The 19,724-nt window shown below is 45.4% G+C and overlaps 1 protein-coding gene across 5 annotated transcripts in view; it reads right to left on the bottom strand.

The window, feature by feature from the left end:
* The window catches only part of LOC115094950 (dual specificity protein phosphatase 22-A-like), a 68,017-nt gene that overhangs the window by 46,749 nt on the left and 1,544 nt on the right, over positions 1-19,724 (bottom strand). For 2 of the 5 annotated variants that reach the window (XM_029608064.1, XM_029608063.1), the window contains exons 3-4: positions 15,718-15,751; positions 13,697-13,779 (exon numbers count right to left, since the gene is read on the bottom strand). In XM_029608064.1, coding sequence (XP_029463924.1) covers positions 13,697-13,779; positions 15,718-15,751 — 117 coding nt within the window. Of the gene's footprint in view, positions 1-13,696; positions 13,780-15,717; positions 15,752-16,210; positions 16,339-19,724 lie in introns of those variants that run through there. The other 3 variants (XM_029608065.1, XM_029608067.1, XM_029608066.1) reach the window with 2 other exon arrangements.

Genomic DNA, 19,724 nt, shown 5'->3' with positions numbered 1-19,724 from the left:
ACTCTGTATCAGTCCTGCCACAAATCTGCTTTGCCTTTACCTCCCTTCCTCTCCACTCTCCATGACCTTCCACTTCTGAGCATCCCCACTAATAAAGCTCACTTGCATGCTGAGTTCAGTGCTTTAAGTGCTCAGTGATGAGCCAGTTCTGGGTTCTACACTTGGTTCTGTGCCTGCAACTCTGGCCAATGACAAACTTTTCGTCCTCTGCAAGGCTGCCACCCTCAGAGTATCACACTCACCCTCCTAACCAAGTCTCTCACCTCTCAATGGCAGAATTCTCTGAAATATTGCCATTCCCCTTATGAAAGACTTAAAAGTCTCCTTTATTAGGGACTGAGCAGGTGAGCTTTCCTCTACTCCTGAGCCTCTCTTAATCATAACCAACTGTGCAAGGCATAAATGCCACTGAGATGTGGGCCAGTGCTTGGACAACGTGAGACCATCAAGGACTCACTTCTGTTTCGAAACTATCCAGAGTTGAAGCTCAGTCTGCAGAGATGTTCTGTAGTCCGCAGGGCAATGCATGGAAGATCTCCAGCACCGAATCTGCAGTGTTCCCCTTCCTGCGTACTCCAGCTCAATCAGCCTCATTTCTTTCATAGGCTTATCCAAGCAATGATGCTTTGTAACTCAGGAGCTGCTTAGGATCTATAAAAGCAGTTTTCCAGAAAAATTCTCCACTGATGTGTGATGGGTTTCACCAGCTCAAGGTCAGGCAGACATAGGATTCTACGTGGAGCTCTACTGCCCTCTTGTGTGTAGGATGGTATATTGCACCTTCACAAACAGGCACACTGTTGCCCTTTCAAGTCTAAGCAAATCTTATTTGAGCTGTATAATAAGATATAGTTTACACTCCAAAAAGCAGACAATCTATGCAAAAATAATTATTGCTCAATTACAGTTCCAGAGGGAGATCTGAGGCAGTGCTGGGATTAGAACCCAACCTAAGCATTTCATGGAGCTGGGGGGCTAACTAGCAGGTTTTATGTCAGAGGTGTAACTGAACATATATGGTGCTGTCTGACACGGGATCTGTACTTTGAATCCCCAGTTTCAAAAGCATTGTTCCCATTTTCTGCTTACAGCAATAAAAAGAAGTCTAGACTGGAGCAGCGTCTCCAGATGGGTTCATTTGGCGCACGCCATCGCAAGAATATACCTCACTAAGCCAGGGCATGACGGGTATGATCTCAAGCTCCCAAATTTACTGCTAGTGCTCTTCTCAATGCCTGCAATGTGCCAAAGAGAGCCTCCTTCTGGACGACATATCAAGGCGCTCTTGGAAGATCTTTTAAATTGGGATTATGCCTGCATCTTTCTGCCACATTTTCTTGGACTCCGATTGCATCATTCAGTACTTGAAGATAAGAACATAAGAAAATGCCATACTGGGTCAGACCAAGGGGTCCATCAAGCCCAGCATCCTGTTTCCAACAGTGGCCAATCCAGGCCATAAGAACCTGGCAAGTACCCAAAAACTAAGTCTATTCCATGTAACCATTGCTAATGGCAGTGGCTATTCTCTAAGTGAACTTAATAGCAGGTAATGGACTTCTCCTCCAAGAACTTATCCAATCCTTTTTTAAACACAGCTATACTAACTGCACGAACCACATTCTCTGGCAACAAATTCCAGAGTTTAATAGTGCGTTGACTAAAAAAGAACTTTCTCCGATTAGTTTTAAATGTGCCCCATGCTAACTTCATGGAGTGCCCCCTAGTCTTTCTACTATCCGAAAGAGTAAAGAACCCATTCACATCTACCTGTTCTAGACCTCTCATGATTTTAAACACCTCTATCATATCCCCCCTCAGTCGTCTCTTCTCCAAGCTGAAAAGTCCTATCCTCTTTAGTCTTTCCTCATAGGGGAGTTGTTCCATTCCCCTTATCATTTTGGTAGCCCTTCTCTGTACCTTCTCCATCGCAATTATATCTTTTTTGAGATGCGGCGACCAGAATTGTACACAGTATTCAAGGTGCGGTCTCACCATGGAGCGATACAGAGGCATTATGACATTTTCCGTTTTATTCACCATTCCTTTTCTAATAATTCCCAACATTCTGTTTGCTTTTTTGACTGCCGCAGCACACTGCACCCACGATTTCAATGTGTTATCCACTATGACACCTAGATCTCTTTCTTGGGTTGTAGCACCTAATATGGAACCCATGGGTTATTTTTCCCTATATGCATCACCTTGCACTTATCCACATTAAATTTCATCTGCCATTTGGATGCCCAATTTTCCAGTCTCACAAGGTCTTCCTGCAATTTATCACAATCTGCTTGTGATTTAACTACTCTGAACAATTTTGTGTCATCTGCAAATTTGATTATCTCACTCGTCGTATTTCTTTCCAGATCATTTATAAATATATTGAACAGTAAGGGTCCCAATACAGATCCCTGAGGCACTCCACTGTCCACTCCCTTCCACTGAGAAAATTGCCCATTCAATCCTACTCTCTGTTTCCTGTCTTTTAGCCAGTTTGCAATCCACGAAAGGACATCGCCACCTATCCCATGACTTTTTACTTTTCCTAGAAGCCTCTCATGAGGAAGTTTGTCAAACGCCTTCTGAAAATCCAAGTATACTATATCTACCGGTTCACCTTTATCCACATGTTTATTAACTCCTTCAAAAAAGTGAAGCAGATTTGTGAGGCAAGACTTGCCCTGGGTAAAGCCATGCTGACTTTGTTCCATTAAACCATGTCTTTCTATATGTTCTGTGATTTTGATGTTTAGAACACTTTCCACTATTTTTCCTGGCACTGAAGTCAGGCTAACCGGTCTGTAGTTTCCCGGATCGCCCCTGGAGCCCTTTTTAAATATTGGGGTTACATTTGCTATCCTCCAGTCTTCAGGTACAATGGATGATTTTAATGATAAGTTACAAATTTTTACTAATAGGTCTGAAATTTCATTTTTTAGTTCCTTCAGAACTCTGGGGTGTATACCATCCGGTCCAGGTGATTTACTACTCTTCAGTTTGTCAATCAGGCCTACCACATCTTCTAGGTTCACCGTGATTTGATTCAGTCCATCTGAATCCTTACCCATGAAAACCTTCTCCATTACGGGTACCTCCCCAACATCCTCTTCAGTAAACACCGAAGCAAAGAAATCATTTAATCTTTCCGCGATGGCCTTATCTTCTCTAAGTGCCCCTTTAACCCCTCGATCATCTAACGGTCCAACTGACTCCCTCACAGGCTTTCTGCTTCGGATATATTTTTAAAAGTTTTTATTGTGAGTTTTTGCCTCTACAGCCAACTTCTTTTCAAATTCTCTCTTAGCCTGTCTTGTCAATGTCTTACATTTAACTTGCCAATGTTTATGCTTTATCCTATTTTCTTCTGTTGGATCCTTCTTCCAATTTTTGAATGAAGATCTTTTGGCTAAAATAGCTTCTTTCACCTCCCCTTATAACCATGCCGATAATCGTTTTGCCTTCTTTCCACCTTTCTTAATGTGTGGAATACATCTATACTGTGCTTCTAGAATGGTATTTTTTAACAATGACCACGCCTCTTGGACATTTTTTACTTTTGTAGCTGCTCCTTTCAGTTTTTTTCTAACAATTTTTCTCATTTTATCAAAGTTTCCCTTTTGAAAGTTTAGCACGAGAGCCTTGGATTTGCACACTGTTCCTTTTCCAGTCATTAAATCAAATTTGATCATATTATGATCACTATTGCCAAGCGGCCCCACCACCATTACCTCTCTCACCAAGTCCTGTGCTCCACTGAGAATTAGATCTAAAATTGCTCCCTCTCTCGTCGGTTCCTGAACCAATTGCTCCGTAAAGCTATCGTTTATTCCATCCAGGAACGTTATCTCTCTAGTGTGACCCGATGATACATTTACCCAGTCTATATTGGGGTAATTGAAGTCTACTATACAGAAACAGTTAATAGAAAACGTGCAACGAACCACACTTATCTCACAAAACACGTTGCAAACAAATTTGAAATTTCGTGTGCTTAAGAATTTCTCTCACGATGTGGACCATCATACCACCCTTGGTTAGTTTAGGCAGTAAGCCCCACTTTCAACCATAACGGGTCATGTTTAATCATCGGTCCTGAATAGTCTTTAAATTTTCTTTCTTCTTTATTAAATTCACTTTTTTTATCGTTTTTTGTTCATTTATAGTAAAATATTTTTAACGGAGTAAAGAGCGGACTTGCCTTATTTGTGCGGAGCGCCTCCACGCTTCCAGGATAGTGCCTTCACTCACTTGTGCAGAGCGCCACCGCGCTTCTAGGACTTTATCTTCAATGCTGCCGTGCTTGACGTACGTTTCGCAGTTGTGCTGCTTCAGGGACTCTGTCCTAATCGGAAGATTTAGGCTTAAGAAGAACACAAGGTTAGTTCCCGCCAAACTCTTTCAATATGTTAATACTCTTTCAATATGAAGGCATTTCAATATGAAGGCATTTAACATATTGAAAGAGTTTGGCGGGAACTAACCTTGTGTTCTTCTTAAGCCTAAATCTTCCGATTAGGACAGAGTCCCTGAAGCAGCACAACTGCGAAACGTACGTCAAGCACGGCAGCATTGAAGATAAAGTCCTAGAAGCGCGGTGGCGCTCTGCACAAGTGAGTGAAGGCACTATCCTGGAAGCGTGGAGGCGCTCCGCACAAATAAGGCAAGTCCGCTCTTTACTCCGTTAAAAATATTTTACTATAAATGAACAAAAAACGATAAAAAAAGTGAATTTAATAAAGAAGAAAGAAAATTTAAAGACTATTCAGGACCGATGATTAAACATGACCCGTTATGGTTGAAAGTGGGGCTTACTGCCTAAACTAACCAAGGGTGGTATGATGGTCCACATCGTGAGATAAATTCTTAAGCACACGAAATTTCAAATTTGTTTGCAACGTGTTTTGTGAGGTAATTGAAGTCTCCCATTATTACTGTACTACCAATTTGGTTAGCTTCCCTAATTTCTCATAGCATTTCACTGTCCGTCTCACCATCTTGACCAGGTGGACGGTAGTATACCCCTAACACTGTAGTCTTCCCTGACACACAAGGGATTTCTACCCATAAAGATTAAATTGTGCATTTATTCTCATGCAGGATGTTTATCCTGTTGAACTCTATGCCATCCCGGACATAAAGCGCCACACCTCCTCCCGACTGCTCCTCTCTGTCATTGCGATATAATTTGTACCCCGGTATAGCACTGTCCCATTGGTTGTCCTCCTTCCACCATGTCTCTGAGATGCCAATTAAGTCTATGTCATCATTCACTGCTATACATTCTAGTTCTCCCATCTTACTTCTTAGACTTCTGGCATTAGCATACAAACATTTCAAAGTTTGTTTTTTGTTTGTATTTTTATTCTGCTTTTTAATTGATGGGGATAAGTTAGACATTTTTAGCTCAGGTGAGTTTTTAGTTACAGGCACTTGGACTACTTTTCTTATTATTGGAACCTCACTGTCGGGATGCCCTAATTCTAATGCATCATTAGTATCCTTTAAAGATACCTCTCTCCGAACCATGCGCTGCTGAGCGACTGTCGGCGTTCCCCTTGGCTAGGAAGGTCAGAAAGGACATGGTCTTAATAAGCAAAGGATCTAGGGTATAGCCTGGTCTATGTGTAGTTGCTAAATAATTTGTTTCCAGTCATGAGCTTCCAGGGAATTCAGAAAAAATTCACAATTTTCATAGCATGGAAAGATACGGACATACATGTAAGTGGAAGTTATCCAATGCTAATATATCTTTCCTATCTCACAGGCTGATACAGGTTAGCCTGCTTTTGGACGCGCGTTTTCCCTTACCCCTTATTCAGTAAGGGGCGGAAAACGTGCGTCCAACCCGCCGAACCTAATAGGGCCCTCAACATGCAAATGCATGTTGAGGGCCCTATTAGGTATGCGCGCGGGATACAGAAAGTAAAATGTGCAGCCAAGCCGCACATTTTACTTTCAGAAATTAGTGCCGACCCAAAGGTCGGCGCTAATTTCTTCCAGCGCCGGGAAAGTGCACAGAAAAGCATATTAAGTCAGAGGTCCCGAAAAGTAAAAAAAGTAAAAAAAAAAAAAATTTGAATTCGGCCCACAGCTGTCGGGCCGAAAACCGGACGCTCAATTTTGCCGGCGTCTGGTTTCCAAGCCCGTGGCTGTCAGCGGGCTCAAGAACCGACGCTGGCAAAATTGAGCGTCGGCTGTCAAACCCGCTGACAGCCGCCGCTCCTGTCAAAAAGGAGGCGCTAGGGACGCGCTAGTGTCCCTAGCGCCTCCTTTTCCCCGTTTTTACCGCGTCACCTAATTTAAATACAGAATCGCGCGCACTGGGAGAGCGGGCGTACGTCCGCTCTCCCGCGGACTTTACTGAATCGGCCCGTCAATCAGCAGAGTTAATAATATCCATCAACATACAGGTGATGAATAGACCAATCATTTCCCCCAGGTGGGCACTGCTTCCACAAGCACTTCAATCCGAGATGAGGTGTCCATTTGTAACATATTTAAATTAAGAGAACGTTTAGCAATTATTAGTAACCAACCTCCCCTTCATGTGGTCTCGGCTGGGAAAAAGTCTATTAAGCATCTACCTTGAGTTGTTTAAGCAACACAGTATCAGTATCCTGTAGCCAAGATTCTGTGATGCAGAAAATATCAGGTTTCTGACTTGAAAGTAAGTTGATTATAATAGGCATATTTTTCCTAATGACTTGTGCACTCACAAGATACACCTTAAAATTTGTTGTTGGTTGAGTACAAGATACTGCACCCAGTTTAATGTCAATTAAAAGTTCTGTTAGGCCTTTCCAGATATGTTGGTGCAATACCCCAGATCACGGGAATACACTCACCCATCTGAAGATGTAAATGAAAAGATCCTTGAAAAACACAAAAGTCAGGAAATCACAGAGACGCCACGAGAAGGCACACGAATAGATTAATAAGGAAAGCCTTTCCTTTGCTAAAACCATGATGACTCTATATGATCAATAATTTTGTTTTTAAGAATAGTTTCTACCATTTTCCCTGGCACAGATTTCAGGTTTGCCGTTCTAGAGTTTCACAGATTACCCCAGCTCACCTTTATCCATATATTTATTTATATCTTCAAATAAATCGAATAAATTGGTAAGACAAAACTTAAATTTCCCAAAACCATGTTGAGTCTCCCCCATTAAACCATGTCTATCTATGTGACCAGTAATTTCATTTTTAAGAATAGCGTCTATCATTTTGCCCAGCACTGATGTCAGGCTCACAGGGCTGTAGTTTTGTAAATTACCCCTAGAGCCCTTTTTAAAAATCAGGGTGGCCCCTTCCAGTCTTCAGGTACTGTGGTTGTTTTAAATGACAGGTTACAGATTACTAGTAACTGGCTTACAATTTCATGTTTTGAGTTCTTTCAGAACCCTGAGGTAACCATCTGGTCCTGGTGATTTGTTACTCTTTAGTTTATCAATTTGATCTTCCAGTTTCACAGTGATTTGCTTCAGTGGCTTAGAATCATCACCATCAAAGAAAGGTTTTGGGGTGGGTATGTCCCCAACATCCTCCTTGATAAAGACCAAAGGAAAGAATTAATTTAGTTTTCCTTGTCCTCTCTGAGCACCGCTTTTATTCCTCAGTCATCTAGCAGGACTTTCTCATAAGCAGTTTGCTTCAAATGTACTTGAAAAAGTCTTTATTAGTTTTACTTCCATGGCAAACTTCTTTTCAAATTCTTTCTTGGCCCCGCCTTATTACTTCATTCCATCAGACTTGCCAGTGCTCATGCTCTTTCCTATTTTCATCATTTGGGTCTGCTTTCTATTTTTTTGAAAGGTGCCTTTGTTTGCTTTCATTGCCTCTTTCACCTCACCACTAAAGCATGCTAGCAGTCGTGTCGTCTTCCTTTGACCTTTTATAATGCATGGAATGCAATTTTTCCTGGGCTTCCAAAATGCATTTTTACACAATGTCTAATCCCCATGCAAACTTTTAAGCTTAGCATCCATTTCTTTTGACAAAATGGGGATGTACCTGGAGGAAGAACTAGAAGGCTGGGAGAAAATGGGTGAGGTGAACAACAGTGGGCAAATTAAAAAGATCTATTACTAAGGCAACAAATCTATATGTTAGAAAGGTAAACAAATGTACAAGGGGAAAAACCCCCGATTTGGTTCTCAAAGGAGGGGGCTGAAAAACTAAAGGCAAAAAGATCAGCATTCAGGAAATATAAATGATCCCAAAAAGAGGAACACAGGGGAGAATACCTGGCAAAACTGAGGGAGACAAAGAAAGAAATCAGGAAAGCAAAAGGTCAAACCAAAGAAAGGTTTGCCAAAGAGATAAAGAGAGGTGACAAAACATTTTTCAGATATATCAAGAGAAAGAAAGAAAGAAAGCCCAAAGTGGTTATAGTGAAACTGAGAGGTGACGAGGAGCAAGAAATGGCGGAAATATTAAATAAATAATTTAGTTCTGTGTTCACTAAAGAAAACCCTGGAGAAGGACCATTGCTGGCTGACAAGACCATAGATGGGAATGGGGTAGACACAACTCCTTTTACAGAACAGAAGGTATGGGAAGAGCTATGAAAACTGAAAGTGGACAAGGCCACGGGGCCAGGTGAGGTACATCCCAGGATACCACAGGAACTCAGGGATGTCCTGAAGGGTCCGCTGAAAGATCTGTCCAATAGATCCCTTGGAGAAGAGCGGTGGTGGTCTCGCTTCATAAGAGTGGGAGCAGAGCGGAGGCTGGAAACTACAGGCCGGTTAGCCTCACCTTGGTGGTGGGAAAATTAATGGGGATGCTGCTGAAAGAAAGGACACCAAACTATCTACAATCCGGTGAGTTGCTGGAACCAAGGCAGCATGGATTCAATAGAAGAAGGTCTTGTCATACAAATGCGATTGATTTTTTTGATTAGATTGAGGAAGAGCACTCGATGTGATTTACTTGGATTTCAGCAAAGCTTTTGATACGGCCCCACATAGGAGGCTTGTGAATAAAATGAGAAGCTTGGGAGTGAGCGCCAAGGTGGTGGCTTGGATTACAAACTGGTTGACGGAAAAGAAACAGTGTGTAATGAAAAATGGAACCTACTCTGAAGAGAGAGTGGTGTTAAGTGGAGTGCCACAGGGATCGGTGTTGGGACCAGTTCTATTCAATATCTTTGTGAGCGACATTGTGGAAGGAATAGAAGGTAAGGTTTGTCTATTTGCAGATGATACTAAAATCTGCAACAGAGTGGACAGGCCTGAAGGAGTAGAGAGAATGAAAAGTAATTTAAGAAACCTTGAAAAGTAGTCACAGATTTGGCAGCTGGGATTCAATGCTGAGAAATGCAGTCACGCATCCAAAAAAGGTGAAAGAACGATGTGCATGGACAAGAGAGGAATCTTGGGGTGATCTGAAAATGGCAAAGCAATGTAACAAAGCAATAGTTAAAGCCAGAGGAATGCTAAGCTGCATAGAGAGAGGAATAACCAGCAAGAAAAAGGAGGTGATAATCCCCTTGTATTCCATTCTGGAGCCTTTATCTCAAAAAGGACAGAGACAGAATGGAGACGGTTCAGAGAAGGGCGACCAAAATGGTGTGGGGTCTGTATCGGAGGACTTATGAGGAGAGGCTACAGGATGTGAATATGTACCCCCTGGAGGAGAGGAGGTGCAGGGGAGACAGGATACAGACCTTCAGATACCTGAAAGGGTTTAATGATGCACGAACTTCAAACCTTTTCCACTGGAAAAAACATCAGTAGAACTAGAGGTCACGAAAAGAAACTCCAGGGAGGAAGACTCAATCCCAACCTTCACTGAGAGGGTGGTGGATGTCTGGAATGCCCATCCAGGGGAGGTAGTGAAGACGAAAACAGTGCAGGGGCATGGGATAAACACTGTGGATCCCTACAGGCTACAGGATGGAAATGAAAAAAAAAGTGCATGGGGGTAACTTGCTGGCAGGGGTTACGACCCTTAACCAATAAGCCTCGATGTAACTCCAATTTTGCTCTTCTTCAACAGCAGGGGGAAAAGGGGAATTGGATTCAGACAGCAACTAACGAGGGCCCGACTTTTACAGTCTGGGAAACTGATAAATCATGGTGCGGCTGTTACTACCCTTATCAGACGGCATGGTATTACTGCTGGTAACCAAAAAGCCTTGATGCTTTTGAGGCACTGCAACATTGCTCTCTGCTTCGATGGCGGGAAAGAGGAATTGGATTCAGAGACAACCAGCACAAGCCCTGATCTTTTTACAGCCTGGGGTACTGATGCACAGACATGAGGGAAAAAGCACAGGACGCCTTCTACGGCCAGGTCCATGCGCAAAACACATCAAGCAGCAGTGTCTGAATTTTCAAGAAGGCTCCTCACCCGGTAAATGTGTATGGCTTATCACAAGGCTTGGGGATAACTGCACGGAGCAGCAGTTGCTACCCTTAAGAGAAACATGGGGGTAACCTGCACAGAGTAGCAGATACTACCATGAGAAGCTTGCTGGGCAGGCTGGATGGACCATTTGGTCCTTTTCTGCCGTCATTTCTATATTACTACGTTTTAGTTTTTTTCCTAATTTCCTCATTTTATCACAATTTCCCTTTTTTAATTTTTAATGCTACTATAGTAATTTTACTTAGTACTACCCTTCAGTGATTAAGTTAAATTTAATTGCATTATGATCATTATTGATAAGCAGCTCCACCATCTTTACCATGTGCACCGGGTCCTGTGTTCTACTGAGAACAAGATCTAAAATGGTTCCCCCTCTTGTTGGTTCCATGTCCAGCTACTGCATGAAGCAGCCATTTATAGAATCTTGGGGGCGGATTTTAAGAGCCCTGCTCGCGTAAATCCACCCGGATTTATGCGAGCAGGGCCTTGCACGCCAGTGCGCCTATTTTACATAGGCCTACCGGCGCGCGCAGAGCCCCGGGACTCGCGTAAGTCCCGGGGTTTTCCGAGGGGGGCGTGTCGGGGGCGGGCCCGATCCACGCGGCGTTTTCGGGGCGGGACGTAGAGTTTCGGGGGCGGGTCCAAGGGCGTGGTTACAGCCCGGGGCAGTCCAGGGGCGTGGCCGCGCCCTCCGTACCCGCCCCCAGGTCGCGTCCCGGCGCGCTAGCGGCCCGCTGGCGCGCGGGGATTTACGTCTCCCTCTGGGAGGTGTAAATCCCCCGACAAAGGTAAGGGGGGGTTTAGACAGGGCCGGGGGGGTGGGTTAGGTAGGGGAAGGGAGGGGAAGGTGAGGGGAGGGCAAAAGAAAGTTCCCTCCGAGGCCGCTCCGATTTCGGAGTGGCCTCGGAGGGAACGGAGGTAGGCTGCGCGGCTCGGCGCGCACCGGCTATACGGAATCGGTAGCCTTGTGCGCGCCGATCCAGGATTTTAGCGGATACGCGCGGCTCCGCGTGTATCTACTAAAATCCAGCGTACTTTTGTTTGCGCCTGATGCGCCAACAAAAGTACGCCAAATCGCGCTTTTTGAAAATCTACCCGTTGGGATTTTACCTCCCTACCATGTTCTGAAGTAACATTTTTTATTGGAGTATGTAAATTTAAGATCCTCTGCATTTAGTATTTGGTGCTGTATTATGTTGTAACTGGTGAGAGTTATTTATCTATCTATATCTATTTATCTATATATATCTATCTATCTACTAGCCGTTAAGCCCGTAACAACGGGCTACGTTTAAAAAAAAATTTTCGGTCCATTTCCTTCCCACTCATTCTCCTTCCCACTCCCTCCCACCTCTATTCTCCTTCCCTATTCTCTCCTCCCTTTCCCCCTCCCCCCACTCTCTCCTCTATCCCCTCAGTCACTCCCCCTCTCAGCTCATCCACAACCGGCAGACGGCAGATCTCGGGGGGGGGGGGTGTCCCTCTCTCCCTCCCTCCCTCCCTCGCTCGCGCCGCCGCTACTGCTCCTCCCGCTAACCACACTCCTGCTCCTCCCCACCACTCCTGCTCCTCCCAGCGCCATGTTTTTTTTTTCGGGCACGCTCCACTCTGACCTTCGTGCTCACCCGCGCATGTGCGGTAGAGCTGCTCTCTACTGCGCATTTGCGGGCCGTCGGTCAGAGCCCATTTATAAGGTAGATAGTGATAGACAGACAGACAGATATGTAGAGTCACGCATACATAGATAGATAAATAGATAGATAATATATGCAGAGTCACGCATACATAGATAGACAGATATGTGATCACACAATGAAAGTAGCAGCTGTTTCTGGCAAGTTGCATGTATTGTAATAACCAGAAATCCTAATGGAAATGCAGGTGCTCACTAGTCATGTGCATTTGTTGCCCCATTCGTTTGATTTGTTTTGGCGGTACACATGTATCTGACGAATGGTTAGTGCGCGCACAGACACAAATGGTGTGCACACGTGTACTTAGCAAGTACACGTTTCGTTTCTGCGTGCGAACTATCCATTCGTCAGATATGTGCCTACTGCCAAAACGAATCAAATGAATGGAGCAACGAATTCAGATGCCTAGTGCTTGCATAACTGGTCTGTCTGGCAGACTACACACTACTTGTGTTGACTGGGTCAGTGCAACAGGATCATGGTGGCAGCGTACAATTTAGAAAGGCCACAGAGGCCTAGGAAGCCTGATGTTTGAGCAACAGCCACACTAGTATTGTGGCAATTTGTATTATTACAAAGCTTTGTGGTTACACTTGGGAGAGGACAGGTGGTAGGGGTGAACTGAATATAAGAACTTGCATGCTTGTCTATCCAGGAGGGTGGGAGTACAAAGGAAGAAGACAGCAAAAATTGTCCTGGCTAAGGAGTGCTATCTTACAAGTGGTCACACATTATGGTTGGCAGCTGGGATGTATCTTTAGCAGAGTAGACAGGGATAACTGAGCAGCCTAGATGGGTCAGCTGGTCATCTCTGATCTTACTTATGGGCTTGATTCACTAAAGTTCTTCTCCCATTCTGTCTCTATAGAAAAAGACCTTGATGAATCAGGCCCTGTGTTTGTTATTCTTCCAAGTATGTTTTAACTTGCATAAAATTTCTGTTCTTAGAATGGATATTTTTATGGTGAATTGTTCAAGTCGTAAAAGGTACGATATTGTTTAAGACGTGTGGCATGGTTGTATTGCTGTTTTGTCCCCACAAGCGAGAAGCTTAGTTTTTAATACTTAAACAGGGGAAAAAAGAGACTTAGGTTATGCTTATTTTAGGATCCGACTTATGTTTTGAGACAGGGTGACCTAGACTGCCTGTATCTGAATTGTGCTCCTTGAATATACACCGGCACTGCATGATCTTTTTACATTGTAGTTATGGAAGGGAGGTGAACATGTAATTGTTCTTCTTGTGCATTATGTACATGCTGGAAATCCTAATAAGGTTTGAAAAAAGCATGGATGTTTTTAGATATTTTACAGAAAAGGTGCCTAATTCTATGGATGGAGGCTGTAGGAACATGCACAGACTGAAGGTTTGTTTTTTATAAGAGTCTGAACCAAGGAATGTCTATTCCATCCAAGCACTACGGTGTCCATTTGTCAAGGGTCTTTCGGCTGGGCACAGGAGGGGAGGAGACCCGGGAGGAATCGTATCTGACTGCACCCATCGTACTGCACACGAGGAGGGCCTGATTTGACAGCATGGCACACTCTTACTTCTCTGTGCTCACAATATAAAGGGCAAGGTAGTGACCAGCAGCCCTGGTGGCTCAGAAAGTCGCCTCACTCACCTCCAGTTTAGCCCTGGCGTTGTTGTGGACAGACAGAATGTGCGTGACTCCGTTCTTTACTAAGCTGTCCTTATCTTCCGAATCTGTAAGCAGAAACGTGGTTGGACGTAAGGCAGAGCTAGCTGTCAGCAGTCGTGTCTCTGGGCATTCTCACACAGCAGCAGCCAGCTTTTTATAACCTAATACATATCTTATTTATAATTATGTTTATCGGGTTGTCAGAATGAAAGGTGCCTGCCTATTCTTGTGGCCATTCCCTCCTTTTTTAAAAATGTTGTTTTCCTGAGTTCATTCAATGTATCTGAGGGACGAGAGGGGGGAAGGTTCTGATGACAATCAGTGCAGCATCACCCTGCATTTACTTTGATTCTTAACCAAGCCAGCAGCTACATTAAGAGGAGCTTCCAAAATCTTTGAAGGGTAAGATCTCCTCAGGAATTAAATAAGATTATGATTTTGATTGGTTTAAAGTACCTACCAAATTATTCTCACTACAATTTTTTTTTTTTTTTTTTGCCTTCTTTGTGCTAATGCTCCTGTCCGAGGCCGGCATGTAAGAGCCAATCCCTGTGCCGTCCTACAAAGAAAACCAGGGCCGCCTGCAAGTGTTCAGGCCTTGCTGTGAGGAGCAAGAGGACGCCTCCCGCAGGCTACAATGCTGGACCATAGAATACCAGAAAGTGACCTTGCTGGGATCCAATCCAGGCTCTTTAAAACAAAGAAAAGAAAAGTAAATTTGTAGGAAAGATGAAAACCGCAGGAGAAGTAGGCACCCTGGCCTCAGAATGTCACCCACACTAGGAAGAAGAGGGTCGGAAGCACTCAGGCTGATCCTTTTCCCCAAAGGCAGATTAAGAGCTGAAAGCCCTCTTATTAGATAACAGGCATCCCTTGTTAAACACTGTACAGGGCTTTAGACAGAAAAGTTGTGCACAGGCACTAACACAAAATGACGTCATAAAATGGAGATCCCCGCCATGCTTCCTGCTGGAAGAAGAAACAGAGGCAAGCCAGGCCTCACACAGGGAAGGAAAGGAGAGGCGATCGGTCAGCCCTGCAGGGCAGCGGCTGCAGGAGGAGAAGAGCCCTGGCCCGGAGCAACTGAAGGAGGAGGTCTTGAGGAGGAGGCTATTGTTGCTAGTGGCTTGGGGCAAGGAAAGAAAATGAGTGAGCACGTGTGTGAATGAGAGAGAGTGTGTGTGTGTGTGTGTGAGTGAGTGAGAGAGAAAAGAGAGAGTGTGAGTGAGCATGGGAGTGCCAGGGAGAAAGGTGTGGGCATGTGTGTGTGGAAGAGAGAGGGAAGTATGTGTGTGCATGTATATGAGAGAGTTAATGAGAGGAGCAAGCACGTGTGTGAGAATAAGCTTGTAGATGTGTGAAAGAGAGTATGAGAGTGAACATGTGAGTGTGTGAGAGAAAGTCTGTGCGCATGCTGACGCCCCACCTCTCCCCAGTCTGCAACAATCTCCGGGTGCATGAAAATCAAACGTTCCCAGGTGTGTGGTGCCCACTGAGGCTGAGCAGGGAGGGGGGCAGTTCCCCTCTATCTGCCGCCGCTTCCCCTGCAGGAGGAATGTGGCCACCGCACATCTGCCTGCATCACCACTACAGGCTGGGATCCGACTCACCGCTGCGGGCCAGACGTGACCCGCAGGATATAGTTTGCCCACTTCTGGTCTGGGCTCTTAGCTGAGGACGGGCTTTTGGCTTTACGACTGAGACTGAGAGCTTAGACGCTATGGGGAGAGGGAGGGAGAATGGTTAGTGCACTCTACCACCTGCAAACGACTACTGCCAAAGCCAGGAGGATTAAACCTCAGGTTAAACTCTCCCTGCTGGCTCAGAGTGGCGTCTCCCACATACAAGGTCACACCCCTGAAGGGGCACATCTGTGTAAACCTTATCGTACACTGCTGCTTGGACAAGAAGCCTTCACTCCGTTATGACAGGGAGCCTCGCAGACAGACTGACACAGACAGATGGATCTTACAGTCATCGCTGGCTGAGTATATGACACTTACCCCGGATGTTCCCCAGGTAAAGCCCATCAGCAATCTGAGAAGAAAGAGAGGAAAACAGTTTATTTCCCTGGGCACAGATTACTGCCAACGCAGTGAACACCAGTCATTACCAACGTCCCTCAGCCGGGGAGCTTTCCCATCCTGATGCTTCCCGAGAAATAAACTCTGCACACTGTACCGAACTCCGACAAGAGCAGTGGGGCACCTGCTGGACTGCGCCCACCCCCCCGCCCCACAGGGTGCCCCCGTCCTCACCCCACTGCCTTCCTCTCAGATGCTAAGACTGGTGCCAGGCTGCCCCTTTCCTCACGCCCTCACAGCATAGGCACAACCCCTTCTGACCTCAGGCAAGTAAACAGTCATTATCCTGGGCCACAGCGGCGGGGCTTATCCCCCACAATCCAACGTGATGCAGGACAAACCCCTCCACACCAGCCTGACCGTTGCCTCCATTCACGGGGCAAGTCTATGGCTCCAGCGGTGTCTCTCTCACCTGGCCAGAGGTAGATCACCGCATGACCTGAGGTGCACCCCGCTTCAGAGCCCGGTGCATGCCACAGAGCACTATCCCCAGTGCATCGGCAGCCCTGAGGGCTGACCACAGAGTGTCCTGCCGAGCCAGGCACGCCTGGTGGCCGCCAAGACTCGAAAGCAGGGCCGTCTTGCTTGGCAACCAAATACAAGCAAGAGAAGATGCCAGCCTTTAGGAGAAGGCCAAAAACGGCGAGGCTGTGCCTTTGTTTTGTATTCCTATAGTAACACCATCTCATAAACATTTTGAAGTGACTGTGTTAATGGCACGTTTCATCACCGAATGCTTCAGTTACCAGAAGCTATTTTAAGTCTCTCTATTTTGGGTCTGAGATGGCTACGTTTCCCTCTCAGGACAGCCGGATGATTAGAAGAACACGTGGTAGTGAGGATGGGAGGCCGGGACGGAAATAAGCTGGGCGGCACTGTAATGCCGCTGCTGCTGCTCTCGACTTGGGCTTTGCAGCCTTCAATCAAATGCCTTGTTTAACATCTGTTTAATATCCAGCTTTTCCTTCTTTCTGGTTTCTTACACATTCCCTTTCTTCCTTTCCTCTCTGCCTGCCCTCTTCTGCCACCCTTTTCATGACAGAATGTCCCTCCCCTCCTCCTCCAATGCACCAGGGTCACCTCTCCTTCCACCTCTAGTTTCCGCTCCCTTTCCTCCTCCAGTCCCTCCTCCCTTCCTCATAGTCAGCTCTGCATCTCCTTCCCTCCCACTAGCACCCCCATGTGCCTCTTCCCTCCACAGGCAGAGGGACAGGCCAGCCCCCATGATTCCAGCCAGAAGCAGACTCTGGAGGCCCTCAATATACTCGTTCAGGTCTTAGATTGCTACCCGGACATCTGATACTCGTATCAATGGGTTTGCCCCATCAGATACACAGCTCTGTACACTTTTGGAATCCACGGAGGTTACAACAGCAAGACTTCAAAACACCTTGTCTTGGATCAGTTATACAGTCGAATTAGCACAGATTCCAAAACGCGCGTAAACGTTTGTGAAAGGCGTTTTTTGTGAGGGGTGGGGGATGTGTAAGTGTCTGTGAAAGGGGAGTGAACACGTTTGTGAAAGGGGAGTAAATGTGTAAATGGTTGTGAAAGGTGAGGGAATGTGCAAATATCAGTGAAAGGGGAGTGAACACGTTTGTGAAAGAGGAATAAATGTGTAAATGGTTGTGAAAGGTGAGGGAATGTGCAAATGTCAGTGAAAGGGGAGTGAACATATTTGTGAAAGGCGAGTACATGTGTAAATGGTTGTGAAAGGTGAGGGAATGTGCAAATGTCAGTGAAAGGGGAGTGAACATATTTGTGAAAGGCGAGTACATGTGTAAATGGTTGTGAAAGGTGAGGGAATGTGCAAATGTCAGTGAAAGGGGAGTGAACATATTTGTGAAAGGCGAGTACATATGTAAATGGTTGTGAAAGGTGAGGGAATGTGCAAATGTCAGTGAAAGGGGAGTGAACATATTTGTGAAAGGCGAGTACATGTGTAAATGGTTGTGAAAGATGAGGGAATGTGCAAATGTCAGTGAAAGGTGTGTAAACATCTGGAAAATGAATAATGTTTGTGAAAAGGGAAGGAATACTGCAGTAGCTAAGGATCCAGCCGTGACTACTGGCACTAATGCAACCATTGTTCTAGGAACGCTAGCCCGCCTCCAGGACGTTCCTGTGTATGTTTTACTCGCATCAGCTGCGCATTTATTCGAGGAATAGGAAGGAGCTGTTTCATGCTGTGTGTGCAGCTGCTGATTGGTTACACATCTGGGTGATATTCGCTGGGAATGGCCAATCAGGCAGGCCGATCTTTGCCCGAGCCAACGGGTCTTGTATGCAGCTGCACAAATAGCATGAATTGGGTCCTGTGTTATATGTGAGAGAAGTGTGCCACTCGGTGACAGCTCCATCACCAGCATCTATATGACAGCTGGCCCTTCAGGAAGCACGTCCATGCAGAAGTGTGGTACATATTACACTTTTATTAAGTTCACGCTATTAAAAAGGTATTTTCTGTCATGTTTTCGGGCTAGCATCCCTGTGAATATCTGTCCATAAATGTGATGAACACTCCCACTCACTAAATGATAACCGCATTTGTTGGCTGGGAAAGCAGAGATCACATAAAAAAACCAAAAAACATTTCTCTGCTGAGTCCCGGAAGCACACAGAGATTCAGAAACCACAGCAGGGGTGAGTAGAGGAATGTGCACAGCCCTTTTCATTTTAATCATTCTGTGTATTATTTTGGAAACACAAGTCAAATTTTCGTGCCAATAAAGTTATCTGGATCAGAACTGAGAATGTGCCCTTGAAATAAAGAGGACAGGAACTTCTGTTTTAAAAGATAGTATTGCCTCTTGTTCTGCTGTATCCCTGAACAGTCGTGGAGGTGTCCCAGAGGCTCTACCTCCCTGGTAATACCAATACCAGGTTTAAAAAAAAAAAAAAGTTTTTTCTGTTCACAAGTCCAGTGTCTGCTCTGGGGGCCAGCTGGCCAGACTGAGGGTACACCACCTGTAGCAGGTTCTGCAGGCAGTGGCGGTCTGTGGCTCTCTACTGCCATTTCTAAAGCTCAGACTGCGCACCGGCACTGTTATGATGGCTACATGGGGGGAGCTAAAACTGGTAGCGCTATAGTCCCAGTACAGGCTGATTCCAAATGAACCAGGAACCTAAAGGAAGAGGAAACTGCTGGGTCAAAACAGAGCTCTGGTGGTTTTCAGAGCAGGAGTGTTCTCTGGTTCATGCAGCCGAAGGTCCTGCCGGCTCCAGGGTCTGTGCTTCCTCCCCTACATCCCCACATCTCACATGCTGAATGCTCACTTTTATGTCACTGGGGCCAGAGATCCCAATGCATCTTTACTGCTTTCCTCTCACCACCCACTCTGGGACAACCCAGAAAAATCCCGTCTTCAGATCCAGCCTGTTTTCGGGAGAGCTGGCTTTCCCTTCAGCTGTTTCATTTACTACCGGTTCCAGGGCTTTGATGTGAGTGAATATCTGCCAGGACGTGCGGTGCTGACTGGGAAATGCTGCGTTAGCAACCACTCTGCTGTAATTTTATTGTCTTTACCCTCCTGGGCTGCTGTTGCGTGGTCTACAATATTATGACTAGACAAGGTGAGAAAGCAGGGGAGGTCACGCACGCTTGTCACAAGAGGGAACTCGGGGTCCACGTCCGTCCGGTAGGTAAAGGAAGCCATGCAGGGAGAGAAGCTTTGCGGCGAAGACTGTCATTTCCATTAAAGCAATGGTACCAACGTTTATTTCCAATGAAAAACACAAAAATGTAACAAAGCTACCGGAGACCTACAATTAGAAAATATAGTGGCAAACAAGCTATGAAGGTCTCCTTTCTATAAATTCAATACTGGTGATCCCTCTACGATAGATTATTCTGCAACCTGTTAGAATTTATCTACCACAGAGGTTATATATGTGAATACTGATTAAATAAATACGCTAGCTGCGTA

The sequence above is a fragment of the Rhinatrema bivittatum genome, chromosome 7 (assembly GCF_901001135.1).
Source record: "Rhinatrema bivittatum chromosome 7, aRhiBiv1.1, whole genome shotgun sequence".
NCBI lineage: Eukaryota > Metazoa > Chordata > Amphibia > Gymnophiona > Rhinatrematidae > Rhinatrema > Rhinatrema bivittatum.
Note: the sequence above shows the minus strand (reverse complement) of the source record. Positions and strands in the feature narration are given on the sequence as shown.